The 13,818-nt window shown below is 41.0% G+C and overlaps 1 protein-coding gene across 1 annotated transcript in view; it reads left to right on the forward strand.

Annotated features, from left to right (window-relative positions):
* The first annotated feature begins 7,105 nt into the window (after window positions 1-7,105).
* LOC126272377 (opioid-binding protein/cell adhesion molecule-like) overlaps window positions 7,106-13,818 on the forward strand; it is a 256,864-nt gene continuing 250,151 nt past the window's right edge. The window contains exon 1 of the mRNA XM_049975191.1: window positions 7,106-7,326. Coding sequence (XP_049831148.1) covers window positions 7,308-7,326 — 19 coding nt within the window. The 5' untranslated portion in view covers window positions 7,106-7,307. The remainder of the gene's footprint in view (window positions 7,327-13,818) is intronic.

Raw genomic sequence — 13,818 nt, forward strand, 5'->3', positions numbered from 1 at the left:
TCACTTTTTCAAACTGCATGTCTCCGACTCTTAACATTTCCTAATCTACTGCTGTTGGTATTCTTGTAGAAACCAGGTATTTAGTTTTGTCTTCACTTATCTTTTGACCTACATCTTCACTAGCCTTGATTAACGCATTCGAATTTGCTGTTACACATTCTTTCTTAGCGCTAATGATGTTTAGATCATCTGCATACCCTAATATCTTAATATTTCCATTTAACTCCACACCCTCTGAATTATCTGCTGCCATTCGTACAATATATTCTAGGAATAAATTAAAAAGTAGCGAAGACAGGGCATCTCACTGCTTAAGTCCGTTCTTTATTACAAATTCATCTGACTCCAGTTTCCCCACGCTCACGCTACCTTTTGTGTTTTTAAAAACTCGCTTCTATAGGTCTAACATACTTCTTTGGTATTCCAAGTTTCAAAATAATTCTGTACAATTTTGAATGCAATACTGAATCATATGCTTTGGTAAAATCTATGAAAAGAATATGCACTCGTTTATTGAATTCCCATTTCTTTTCCAAAATTTGACGCAGGGTGAGTATTTAGTTTATAGTTGATCTGTTCCTCCGAAAGACAGCTTGGTAAACCCCGACATTTTCATCTGCATATGGTGTAAGCCTGCTTAGCAGAATATTCGAGAACATTTTGGAACATACTGGTAATAGCGATATCCTTCTATAATTACTACAATCCATTTTGTCGCCCTTCTTAAAAATTGGGATCAGAATCGACTCTTGCCACCTTTCAGGTATCATTTCTGAGTTCCATAATTCATCACCTTGTGAACCATTTCCACCAATTTCTGTCCCCCATTTTTAACTAATTTTGCAGTTATGCAATCTGATCCTGGTGCTTTATGGTTTTTCAATTTGTTGATTGCATCTCTTACTTCCGTTAACGTTGGTTCAGGTATCTGGGGTTCTGCTGCATGTATTTCGTACGCCTGCTCATTTCCTACTTCATCGTGTACATTTAATAGATGCTCAAAATACGCCCTCCATTTACTTAATATAGCACTGGGGTCTGTCAGTATTCCTCCGGCATCCCCTCGAAGTGCATTTGTCCTAGCCTTGAAGCCCTTCCTATACCCTTTTATATCTAGGTAAGGTTACCCAATGTTTCCTGTTTTACTGTTTGCTTTCATTTTTTTTTTTATTTTGATTGTTCAAATAATCCCTCTTCTTTGCCCGCAGCCTAAGACCAACTTCCCTTCTCATGTTCAAGAACTCCTCTCGTTTTCTATCTCCCATGCTATCCCAATCCAATCGTGCTTTTCTCCTTTCCTCTACCAGTTTCCAGCATTCCTCATCAAACCACGGTTTCCTCCTGTTCTTCTTAATTGTACCTATTGTGACCTTCGCTGCCTCTTTGATATTATTCCTCACAGTGATCCACTTTTTATTTATATCCTCGTCTTGATCTTCGTGTGTCCTGAGAACATAAAACCTACTTGAAATTTCTATCATGTACCTTCTTCTAAAGTTTTCATCATTTAGCTTGTCAGTGTTGAACCTAACAAATTCTGCACTGTGACACCTTGATGTTGCTGTAGATAGCCGTCGGTGAACTTTGGCAACTACAGGAAAATGATCAGCATCGCAGTCTGCTCCCCTGAAAGTCCTAACATTTTCTATACTAGTGTGCCATCTCCGATCTACAAGAGCATGATCAATTTGGTTTCGGGTGTGTCCATCCGGAGAGACCCAAGTTGCTTTATGAATGTCCTTCAGTTTGAAATACGTGCTCTCAACAATCATGTCTTTTGAAACAGCAAAATTAACCACCCTTGTGCCATTATCATTCGAAATGTTATGCAAACTTTCTTTCCTAATTGTAGGCCGGAATGCTTCCTCCTTCCCTATCTTCGCTTTAAAATCACCTATGATTAATTTTGTATCGTACGAGAACTCATCCCACAGTTGGTCTAGTTCTTCATAAAAGCCGTCTTTAACGATCTCTTTAGTGTCCTTAGTTAGTGCGTGCACATTAATTACTAGTAGTCTTTTCCACATGCCGGACAACACTATAACTGATAGTCGATCACTATTGAACCTTATATCTCTGATTGCGTGAAGCACGTTTCTCCCTATTGCGAAACCTGTTCCGAAACTGTGAGCTTCCGCACCTCCATAGAAAAATGTATAGTTATCCCTCTTTATGCTACCCTCCCCCTGCCACCGAGTTTCTTGAATAGCTGTAATGTCTACAACGTATCTATCTAATTCTTCTATAATGTCTGGAACGATCCTGGCCTGTTCAAACTTTTAACGTTCCATGTTCCCAACCTGAAAGTTCCTTTCAGCCTGATCTCTTCGAAGTGTAGGTGTTCCCCAGGGAAGCGTCCTGGGACCTCTGCTGTTCCTGATCTATGTAAATGACCTGGGTGATAATCTGAGTAGTTTTCTTAGGTTGTTCGCAGATGGTGCTGTAATTTGCCGTCTAGTAAGGCAATCCGAAGACCAGTATCAGTTGCAAAGCGATTTAGAAAAGATTGCTGTATGGTGTGGCAGTTGGCAGTTGACGCTAAGTAACGAAAAGTGTGAGGTGATCCACATGAGTCCCAAAGGAAATCCGTTGGAATTCGATTACTCGATAAATAGTACAATTCTCAAGGCTGTCAATTCAACTAAGTACCTGGGTGTTAAAATTACGAACAACTTCAGTTGGAAAGACCACATGGATAATATCGTGGGGAAGGCGAGCCAAAGGTTGCGTTTCATTGGCAGGACACTTAGAAGATGCAACAAGTCCACTAAAGAGACAGCTTACACTACACACGTTCGTCCTCTGTTAGAATATTGCTGCACGGTGTCGGATCCTTACCAGGTGGGATTGACGGAGGACATCGAAAGGGTGCAAAAAAAAGGCAGCTCGTTTTTACTATCACGTAATAGGGGAGAGAGTGTGGCAGATATGATACGCGAGTTGCATGGAAGTCATTAAAGCAAAGACGTTTTTCGTCACGGCGAGATCTATTTACGAAATTTCAGTCACCAACTTTCTCTTCCGAATGCAAACATATTTTGTTGAACCCAAGCTACATAGGTAGGAATGATCATCAAAATAAAATAAATGAAATCAGAACTCGAACACAAAGGTTTAGGTGTTAGATTTTCCCGCTCGCTGTTCGGGAGTGGAATGGAAGAGAGATAGTATGATTGTGGTTCGATGAACCCACTGTCAAGCACTTAAATGTGAATTACAGAGTAATCATGTAGATGTAGATGAAGAAGGTCCGTCCGGAGATCCGAATGGGAACCTAGTTTACCTCCGGAATATTTTACTTCAAAGGGACCCATGCCTATTAATGTTGCTGATTCCTAATGAATAGATTTGATAGTAAGAGAAGAAGAGACAGGGATGGGTCATCACGCCATCGCCTGCTCCCCACCGGCTCTCCGCGACTGCTTATTTTTTGTATTCGCAGCTACCCTTCATATCTGAAGGCCGTATCCTCTATCCGCAACCGTGGTGGTAGGGGCCCAACAAATTTTAAAAGTTTGTCGTGTTTCAGTAGAGAAGCGACAGCCTATCTGGATTAGACACATTTCCTCTTCTCCATCACTCCTCATATTTTGTATCGTTGACACACGTCCACGTATGTCCAACTCCGATATTACACGCTTGTCCAGAAAGTAAGTTCCGATCAGACTCGAAATGGAAACTACATTGAAAGAAATGTTTTATTTTCGACAGTATTTTCTACCTTCCATCAACTTCTCTACATATTCGCTTCTCCAGCTAGGACATCTGTCGCACCGTTATACCAAATTTCCAATAGCCGCGTCATAGAAGGCAGCCGCCTGTGCTTCCCGCCAATTTTCTGGGCCCATCTATAGATCGTTGTCTGTGCGAAAATGTTGTCTTCATAGCCAGTAGTTAATGTGAGGAGAGATGAAAAACAGGGGGAGACGATTACCGGATGTAGTGCGGGTGATCAAACAATTCCCATGGAAAACGCTGCAAGAACATTTTCATTGCCCCTGCAGATTGCCACCGAGAATTGTCACTAAGTAGGAACCATATGACAGTTCTGTAATGTGGGCTGCATAACATCAGGCGAAATCTGTGACCAGCACATCATATTTGGCGGGAGACACTGAAACGTCCCCTTATAAAAATTACACATAACTATGCTTAAACTGACACACAATATTTTTAGCGCAACGCAATCTGACTTTCAGTAATCCCTACAAGAGAATGGCCCTGACTAACATTAACCTATACGTTTCACATATCATTTACCTCACAAAAATCTTGTTTACTCGAACTACTGCAATACAGCGAGCACCACTACTGCCAGCTAAATAAAAGATTCAAACTACGGAAGGCACTAACTACTGATAGGTATAGTTAGCAAATGAAAGACTTTAATAGAGAACAAACAATGTATTTACCGTAATAGTCATTATATATATATATATATATATATATATATATATATATATATATATATATATATCAGTTCATGACATCCATTCTTACAAATTTCAAGACTCCGCCATCTCTCTCCCCACATCCACCACTGCTGGCGGCTCACCTCCAACTGCGCAACGCTACGAGCTGTTAACATCCAACTGCCCAACACTACAATGGCGAGTATTACAACAATGCCAACCAGCCACTGACTGCACACAGCACAGCCAGTGATTTTCATACGGAGCGCTACGTGGCGTTACCAATAAGAAAACCTAAACAGCCTACTTACAATACTATTTTCTACGCATTTTTATGTGCTCACCAGGAGGCCAGAACTGAAATGGGCGAAGTGACGCAACCGACAGGGATACTGGAGACACTGTCGAACACATATGTGCAAAGCTTTGTTAGATTTTCATAGTGGTTTCCATTTCTTGACCGATCGAAACTTACTTTCCTAATATCCCTCGTATATTATGCACATATTAAACGACGTAGCGAACTGGAGTCCTCGGACATAGTCACTCACGTTTCTGTTCCTGTTTGTAGGGATTAATTGGATTCAACTGCCTTTTCGCCGTAACCTAAGCTGTTCAGCAACCTCTACATATGAGTGTATTGCTTCTGAAAAGCATATGAGGCGTTACATATAAACCAAAAAACGTGATAGAGCAATGCAAAAGATGGTTGCTTGCTGTGCTACTGCAGCTTAAATTTACAATTTGTCTCATTTTATACCATTCGTATTATCAAAACGTATAACAAAATCTATATGACTATTCTTCAATTCGTAATTCAGAGCCGGGCAGAGAGTTTGATTAAACACCTTCAAGCTATTTCTCTACCGTTCCCATATCGAAGAGTGCGCAGGAAAAATGAAGACTAAATCTTTCCATGCGAGCTCCGATTTCTCTCATCTTATTGCGAGGGCTGTTCGGAAAGTAAGGTCCGATCAGTCGCTAAATGAAAACCACCGTGGAGAGCAAAACTTTTTTATTCGCAACAGTTAGCCACGTCTTCCAGCTACCACTCTAAAAAGTCGCCGCTCGTATTTAGACATCTGTCGTGGCATTCTGCAAACTTTCCAGTACCCTCGTCACAGAAAGCCCCCGCCTGTGCTTTCCGCCAGTTATCTACGCTGGTCTGCCTTTCGTTGTTCCTGCCAAGATGTTGTCTTCATAGCCAGCGGTTCATGTGAGAAGAGATGAACAACGGAGGGAGCCAATTAAGGGCTGTATTGTGGGTGATCAATCACTTCCCATCGAAAACGCTGCAGGAGCGTCGTCTTCATTGCCCCTGCAGAATGCGGCTGAAAAGGTCTTGAAGAAAGAAACGCATGACATTTATGTTACGTAGGTTGCATAACTTCAGTAAAATCTCACGAGGTCTACATATTTGACCGGACACACTGTTATTTTAGGCATTCCTACGTGATCACTTCGCGTTTTGAACTGAAACGAGCACTGTGAAGCTATCGACAGGCACACTAAAGACACTGCACAAGATACTTGTGCTAAGTCCCATCTGGTTTTCAGAGTGGTTTCTATTTCGCGTCTAATCGGACCTTACTTTCAGAGTACACTTCCTACAATGACCGTTTCTTCCTAGGTAGGTGGGTGCCAACAAAATGTTTCAGCATTCAGAAGAGGAAGTTGCTGATCGAAATTTCGTGAAAGGGTCCTGCTGCGACGAAAAACATCTTTGTTTTAGTGATCGCCAACGCATGTCAAGTGTCTTATTCTTGATATGATAAAACAAAACGTGCTGCCCTTCTTTGAACTTCTCCGATGACCTCCATCAATCCTACCGTATGCGATTCCCAGACTGCACAGCAGTACTCAAGAAGAGGACAGACAAGCGTAGGTCAGGCAGCCTATTATGCAGACCTACTGCATCTGCCGATCAGTTCTTCTGCCAATAAATCGCAGTCCTCGATTAGCTTTCTCCAGAACATTATCTATGTGACTGTTCCATTTCAAGTTATTAGTAATCGTAATTCCTAAGTATGTAGGCCGTGACGGGTAGCCGCGCGGTCTATGGCGTCTTGTCACAGTCCGTGCGACTCCCCCCGTCTGAGGTTCGAGTCCTCCCTCGGGCATGGGTTTGTGTGTCGTCCTCAGCGTAAGTTAGTTTATGTTAGATTAAGTGGTATGTAAGCTTAGGGACCGATGACCTCAGCAGTTTGTTCCCATGAGACCCTAAGACAAATTTCCAATTTTTTCCTAAGTATTTAGTTAAATTCACAGCATTTAGATACGTGTAATTTATTGTATAACCAAAATTGGGTGGATTCCTTTTGTTACATGGGTGAGTTCACACTTTTCATTATTTGGAGCCAGTTGTCACTTTTCGCACGATAAAGGTATGCCTTGTCTCAATAGTTCTGCAATTGCTTGTGATCATTGATGACTTCACGATATGGTAAACGACAGCATCATCTGAAAACAGTATAAGAGGGTTGCTCAGATTGTGTCCTTAATCGTTTGTATAGTGTAGGAATCAGAAATACTTAGAAAAAAATATTGACATGGGAACGACAGGATTCACGCTCAACAATGACGGGTCACCACTCCTGCGCACCCCTCTGTGGCGCCAGCGAGCTGTAGGTGCTTCCGCGCATGCGCAGACCTTGCTGCCGGCCCATCGCCGAAAACGGGCTGCTCGCACTGTCAGTTGTTGCGCGTCTACCGGAGACGTCGGAAATTGCGGAGCAGCGTCTGTAGCGGCGCGTTCTCCGCACTGTGTCTACGATACGTCGGGGCCATTCGTAGGGGGGGTGCAGCTTATTTACGGGCGACACTCTTGGACTTCGAGCAACCAGAGAAGTAGTCGACAGAACTTACTCTTTCCCTGCGACACTGTTAGCAGATGAAATGATTGTTTCACTTCAAGGTAAGTATAGGAGTAAATGTCTTTAATCAAGTTATGTGCGGCATGCTCTCGCTAACTAGCTGCTACAGTAGTACATCAACTCATAAGCGACACATATGTTACATAAATCATGTCTGAAATCAATTAATTTGAGAGTAATGTGACTGGTTCTTCCTTTTGGAAATCTAAGTTTTTATGACGATATCTATTCCAATTATCACAAATGTCACAGCGGCATTCATTCTGTTTTCTACAAACTAACCATACATTTAAATGATGTAGACGCATGTGCAACTGTTTTAGCCTGAACAAATTAAGAACGATAAGGTGTTTTTCACACAGAATCTGGAGAAGTTTTGTTCTCACCTTTTTTGAGTTCCGTATCTTTACTGAGTGCCTATACGTGATGAATACTTAGAATTTCATTAGTTATTCACCACTGGTAAAAACTGCTTTGCTGGCTGGTTATCTTCTTCAGTGGGTGCGCATCCTGTCACTTGCTGGACGTATAATGTAGTTTTAATATGATATTTTCCTTCGCATCCAGTAGTAGCTTCTACCTGACGCCCTTGCCTTAGATACCTTCTTCTAATAATTGCTTCTTTTACATAATACGCCAATATTTACCTTTTTCTGGATAATTAACTCTGTTCCCCTCCATTCTAAAATAACACAATTGTTTAGCTAATAAACTAATGTTGTGTTTTAAAATTATAAAGTATTGTCACTTTAAGTTTTTTCTGTAACGTAATAATTATTTCCTTATGGATTTCTTGGTTTATTTTTTAAAAAAATGATTAATTTCCTTTTTTCTATTTGTCGAATTAGTGTTCACTCCAACATACCTTTTATGCACATTACGAGAAATCGTTAAATGATTTCACGTAACAATAAATTAAATGTTTCCTGATTTTAGGCACTCCATGCCGTTTCAGTGTATACACTAGTTAATTATTTTTGAAGTTTTCGTTATGTTGTAGAAACTTGTTCGGATGCACTAATTTTAAAGGTGGCATCGGTTCCCAAAGTACCTCCGCTATAAAAACAAATAAAATCCTGCAGCCCATTTAGAAAAACTATGGATTTACCTCATTTAGAGACCTGACGTCGTGTTTAAACATCTCCTCTCAAATACAAGGGTAGTTTTTGTGCCATGCGTTCGAAATTGTTATGAGGTATATTATAATATTAGCAACTGAACGTCCATAACAATAGGACATAATATCACTCCGAATGTGCCTCGGAATCGTGTTCAGGCCACGTACCGTGTTAACGGTATCTGTATTCTGAATCATCAGTATTCTGACTGGTTTAACGCAGACCACAACTATTTTGTGGCACTTCTTCATCTCGGAGTAGTACCTATACTGAACGTTCTCAAATACTCGTCGATTTCTCTATCGCAATATTACGCGATATACATTAGTCATGAGACAACGTGGAATCAATGTAAACTTCGTGAGTTTTTCGTCTTTTGGCTGTATGCTGACGAGATGGCCAATACGTCAGGAAGATCTTTGGGACCTGAGTAAATGAGTCCAAAGGTGTGATGCTGCCACTGTGCTTTTTACACTGTTCTGGTCTTTGTAGAACGACGACAGACCAAGTTTTCGTATTTTTCATCATCTGAAATGTATAGAGCAAAAAACATATTTCTGCAAACTTAAAATACAAATGTCTTTCAAGATAAGGTCTGTGACGTAAACAATGTAGCGCCTGGAACCGCACGGCCACCCCGGCCGGCACTAACTTGAAATTCAGTTCTATGTGGCGCAGGTAGATCTGCGATGAGAAAATTCAGAACCGTGTGTACAGACAGTCGTTGTACTTGAGAATCAGTTTTCCGTTTTATACGGTTTCTTGCTACATATATTTATCCAATTTCATAAAATTAGGAATAAGCATGGCGATAACAGCGAATGATTCAGGAAGTTTCTTACCGGTGTTCTCACCATAAAAGTTAAATATATGATCTTCTTTACTTTTATTTAGATATTTTTGAGATCTACAATTTAACACTACACAGTTTGGTGATCTCGCATTATTTACGTAGGATATTGCTAGAAAATACGAGGTACGCACACTTATTTTACTGCGAATAGCCAATGATCATTAGACGAATGAATAGATTGTCATAAAATATAGCTGAGAGCCACCCAATGCAACCAGTCTTCAAACTACACTAAAATCGCTCCATTGGTTTGGAAGCCCTGATACTAGACACACACAGACGCTTTAAACTTGCAACACCCTTTTTTATGTCAGAAGTTAAAAAGGGCGAATAACATTCTATACACAATATTAATTTTCTACAAACATCAGTACTGTGTATTTCGATCCATAATATGTTTATGTTCATCCTACTACCAACAGAAGATTCCATAAACTTTTTTTGTAATTTATGGCTGTTGATTGTTCAACAAAAGTTTGTCTTTCATAAAACAACAGTTATAATTGTACTTACGAAACTTGAGCTAGACGAAACCGACAATTAACAATCTTGACTAATGGGAAAGAAACCTTTACGCTCTCATGGATAGATTCTTTGAAATCAATGAACAACTTTTGTCGTTTAAAGGACAGTTGACCCTTTCTGCTTTCACCATGAGATAGGTTTCAGAATCTTCAGACAGGTTTCTCTCTTTTTGTTTTTCGTAAAGCTGGATAGAGGTATGTAAGAACTTTCAGAGTAACAGTGTACTGTAAACAGCTGAAGAAGGTATCTTACTGCAGATTGAAAAGTTCTATCCATCAATATAATTTTCTACTGACATAGACCTTCCAGTTTTGATTCGGTAGAAAAAATAACATACCATTTTCTATGTCATCGTTGAGGATAAACGTTTCGCCTTTTGAAGTTGTTACCTCCACCTGGGATTCGGAAATCTGAACTTCTGCCGCAGATTTTGGCAGTTTCGGCATACTCTTCAAATAAGCGTGAATAATGTTGTTACGTATATCCTCTACATCCTTTGTAACTAAAGTGTTTTCTATTCTATTCTTCACAAATAGGCTTTGATGGTTTTGCATCCAAATCTGCTCCTTTCTCCTTAATGGAATTTGATAACGTTCTTCGGTTTATTAAGTGGTCTGGAATTGGTGTGCAATCGTGTTGGCCTTGCTAACGCGAAAATGAGTTTTCACTGCTTACAGTGAAAAATTTCAAGGGGCACCGCGAATTATTATTTCACCCTCACAATCCACATTCTTCATATCCTGAAACTCTTCTGTTAGGTTTTAATTTAGAGACATCGCAAATTAAATGTAGATTGCCTCCATTATTGCAAATGGTACTAGGAAAGTTTGCAATAGAGCTTTATTTATTTAATTTTTTCAAAGTAATTTCAGCCACATTGAACACACGTCCCCATCCTCCGAAAAAACCCAATAAACCACTTCTCACAAATTTTTGTTAGGAGTTAGGCTCACCCGTCCCAAGCCCTCAGGAGGCCCTCACCACCTGAAAACTACACTCCTTTCAGCTTCATTTTCACATGCACGAACAGTGCAAAGTCGCAAGGGGCAAGGTCTGGCCAGTGTGGAGGCTGCTCTAGAAGTTTCAGTCCTGCACCCTTCAAGCTTTGGCGCGTTGAGCTGGAGCGTTGTCGTGATGGAGGAACCAAGTGTCCATTCTTGAATTCGGTCGCAGGTTATTGAAAGATCGGATAACTTTGGGCAGGCACTGCTCTGTGTACAATTTAGCTGTAACTGTCTTCTGTGTGTCCAAAACAACACGCCCCACAGTTACACTCGATTTGAACAAAACAGCTATAATTTTCTTCTTTACTATCTGGATTTTCTGACAGCTACAGGTGTATCGTCATTTTCAAAGACCCGAAGTTTGTTTTGAGTCTTAGTTGGCACGTCATAACAGTATAGCCGATTCTCGTCTTTAAAAGCTCCCGGCACCAAGTTACACGTCTTGTCACTGTTTTTTCGTCAATCTATGAGGCACTCAGCGACAACAAAGTTTCTTTAATTGCAATGCAGAATCGAACGAATTGCTGGCGCATTTAGTGTACGTTTACACTGCCTGCGATGCGACGCGACGCGATGCGAAGCATAATGGCCAAAGCGATGCAATACGATGGAGCGTTCACATTGCACACGATACAGCGCGCGCGCGCGATCTGGCCAGCAATTGAGCAGTCTCCGCACGATGTCGTGTTTCCTCGACCCAGTAAATTCTTTTTTATTAGAAACCAGTGCTCTGAAAGTTCAACGAAGTCATGAATGGGTGCATGAAATCAACAAGGAGAGAAGGGCTTTAGGAGAATTTCATCATTTGTACAGTGACTTGAGAAATGATGAGGGTAAATTTTGGAGTTATTTCAGATTGAGTACAGAGACATTTGATTATATAGTGTCGTCTCTTTCATATAGATTACAGAAGCAAAACACAAATTTCAGAATGGCTATTATCTCCGAAGAGAAAGTTATGATCACCATCAGGGAAGTACAATATTAAGTTTACAGCAATCACTTTGTTATGAAAAATTTACAAATTGGGATAGATTCAAACTTCCTGTTCATAAATTTTGACATAGTTGACAATGAGAAGTAAAATACATCACAGTTCACTCACTTAAGTATCAAAGTTTTCAGAATCTTGGTGGCTTGAAACAACAATGTCATCAGGTTCAATTTCAGAAATGACTATTTCATTCTGCGGATTTCCAGCAATTACGATTTCAACTGGACTTTCAGGTGCACAGGGTGACATCAACGAATGTGCAGTGTAAGTGGTTGATTATTCCAATTCTTCCAAAAGAACCTGCTCAATTTTTATCCTGGCTCTCAACTGAGCTGCTGGTGATAGTTTTCGCGTTGCTGGCAGCAAACTCACTACAAAATGATAGCTGTCATCTTGCATTTCTGATTTCGACATTTGTTGCTCAATTAGCTTAAACTTTTGCTTCTCTATATTTAGCAACTCAGAGTTTGTCGATTTCTTGGATCTCTGGTTTTGGTTTGTGTGTGGGGTGGGTGACGGAGGAGGCATCGAAACGCTACCCTCTGAACTTACAGACAGTCTTGAAGACCTGGCTTGGTTGGTTTCATCAGGTGAAACACTCTCTTTCTCTGTTAAGAGCTGGTGAAAATGGTACGTCGTCTTGTGCGTCGTCGTGTTGCGATGCTGTTCTTTTACTGTGACGAACATTAGTCTTGGTCTTCCGTGGCGTCATTATGTCAGTCAGGAAGGTCACGGCCAATTAGATTGGAAAGGCAGCATGCCACTTTCGTCTCCTGAACGTTCAGCCCGAGATTTTTGAGTTCAGAGCGGAAAGTGTCACGTAGGTTCTTCTATTTATTCTTCAGTACCTCGCCTGAAAATATAGACGTGATATTCCAAAATGACAGAGCAAACAGTAGTGCTTCAAGAAGGGCGAGGAGTGTCAGAGAGGCCTTCAAAAACTATGTCAACAGTCGTTAACGCAAATATATTTCATGTCGAAATTATCAAATACTGTAACTATTGTGAACGTCATTTCATTATCAAAATACTGTCATAGTACCTATACACAATTAAAATTAGAAAATAAACGAAGTTGTTTGTGTTACTTAATTCTTGGAGTCTTGTAGCTATTTATTTTCCTTTTTTGTATTTACTGTCTGTTCCACAATCTTCAGCTATTTCATATTCCATGCTTGACGAACAAAATCCCTATTGTGGTAATATTTATTTTTCTGCTCCCACAACACGGAGCGTTCACGCACACTGTTAATTAGTCTTTCGATGTCCATTGCAAGCAAGCAATTACTTCAGACGCAAGCGCAAACAAGCAACCGCTCCAAACACTCGCGCGAAACGCAAACTCGGTTGCGACTACAGCGGAGCCATCGCATCGCACCGCATCAAATCGCTCGGCCCGGCCTGCAGTCTAAACGGTCACCGCTCTGTTGCCACTGTTAAACCAAGCCTGCCCATTGTCACGTGATTTCAGCGCTTTATCGCTCTACTCGGCTCGGCATCGCATCGCGGGCAGTGTAAATTTAGCCTTAGCCGCAAGGTATCCTTTATCTGCTTATAGGTCACTCACCTGTCTTCGTCAAATACTTTCCTCGCAGCATCCATGTTTTTCTCCGTAACTGGCGATCGTGGTCTTCCCGGTCTCTCAACGTCCTCGAGAGTGAAATTTCCTCTTTGGAATTCTCCGTACCATCTGAATATATTTGTACGATGTGGACACGCATCACTGAGTGCAAGAGTCATTTCTTCAAAGCACTGGTCTATATTTAAACCACTGGCGAGGTTGTACCGCGAAACTGCCCGAATCCCACGCCGTGCCGATAGCAAGCGCTTCTATACAACCCCACTAGTGAATGACTTCGCCCACAGACTTGGTACAGCGGCTACAACGCAGGTATGAAGTATCCTCAGAACACAGAAACTCTCAACCCCCAGCGATTTATTGTAGCGTCGTATTGCAAACCCTTTCCTAGTACCATTCTTGTGATCATTAAAAGTTGCCGCTTCTGAGTATCCCGCAGTCCGCAAATACCCCTTGCGAT

Source organism: Schistocerca gregaria, chromosome 5 (genome assembly GCF_023897955.1).
Source record: "Schistocerca gregaria isolate iqSchGreg1 chromosome 5, iqSchGreg1.2, whole genome shotgun sequence".
Taxonomy (NCBI): Eukaryota; Metazoa; Arthropoda; class Insecta; order Orthoptera; family Acrididae; genus Schistocerca; species Schistocerca gregaria.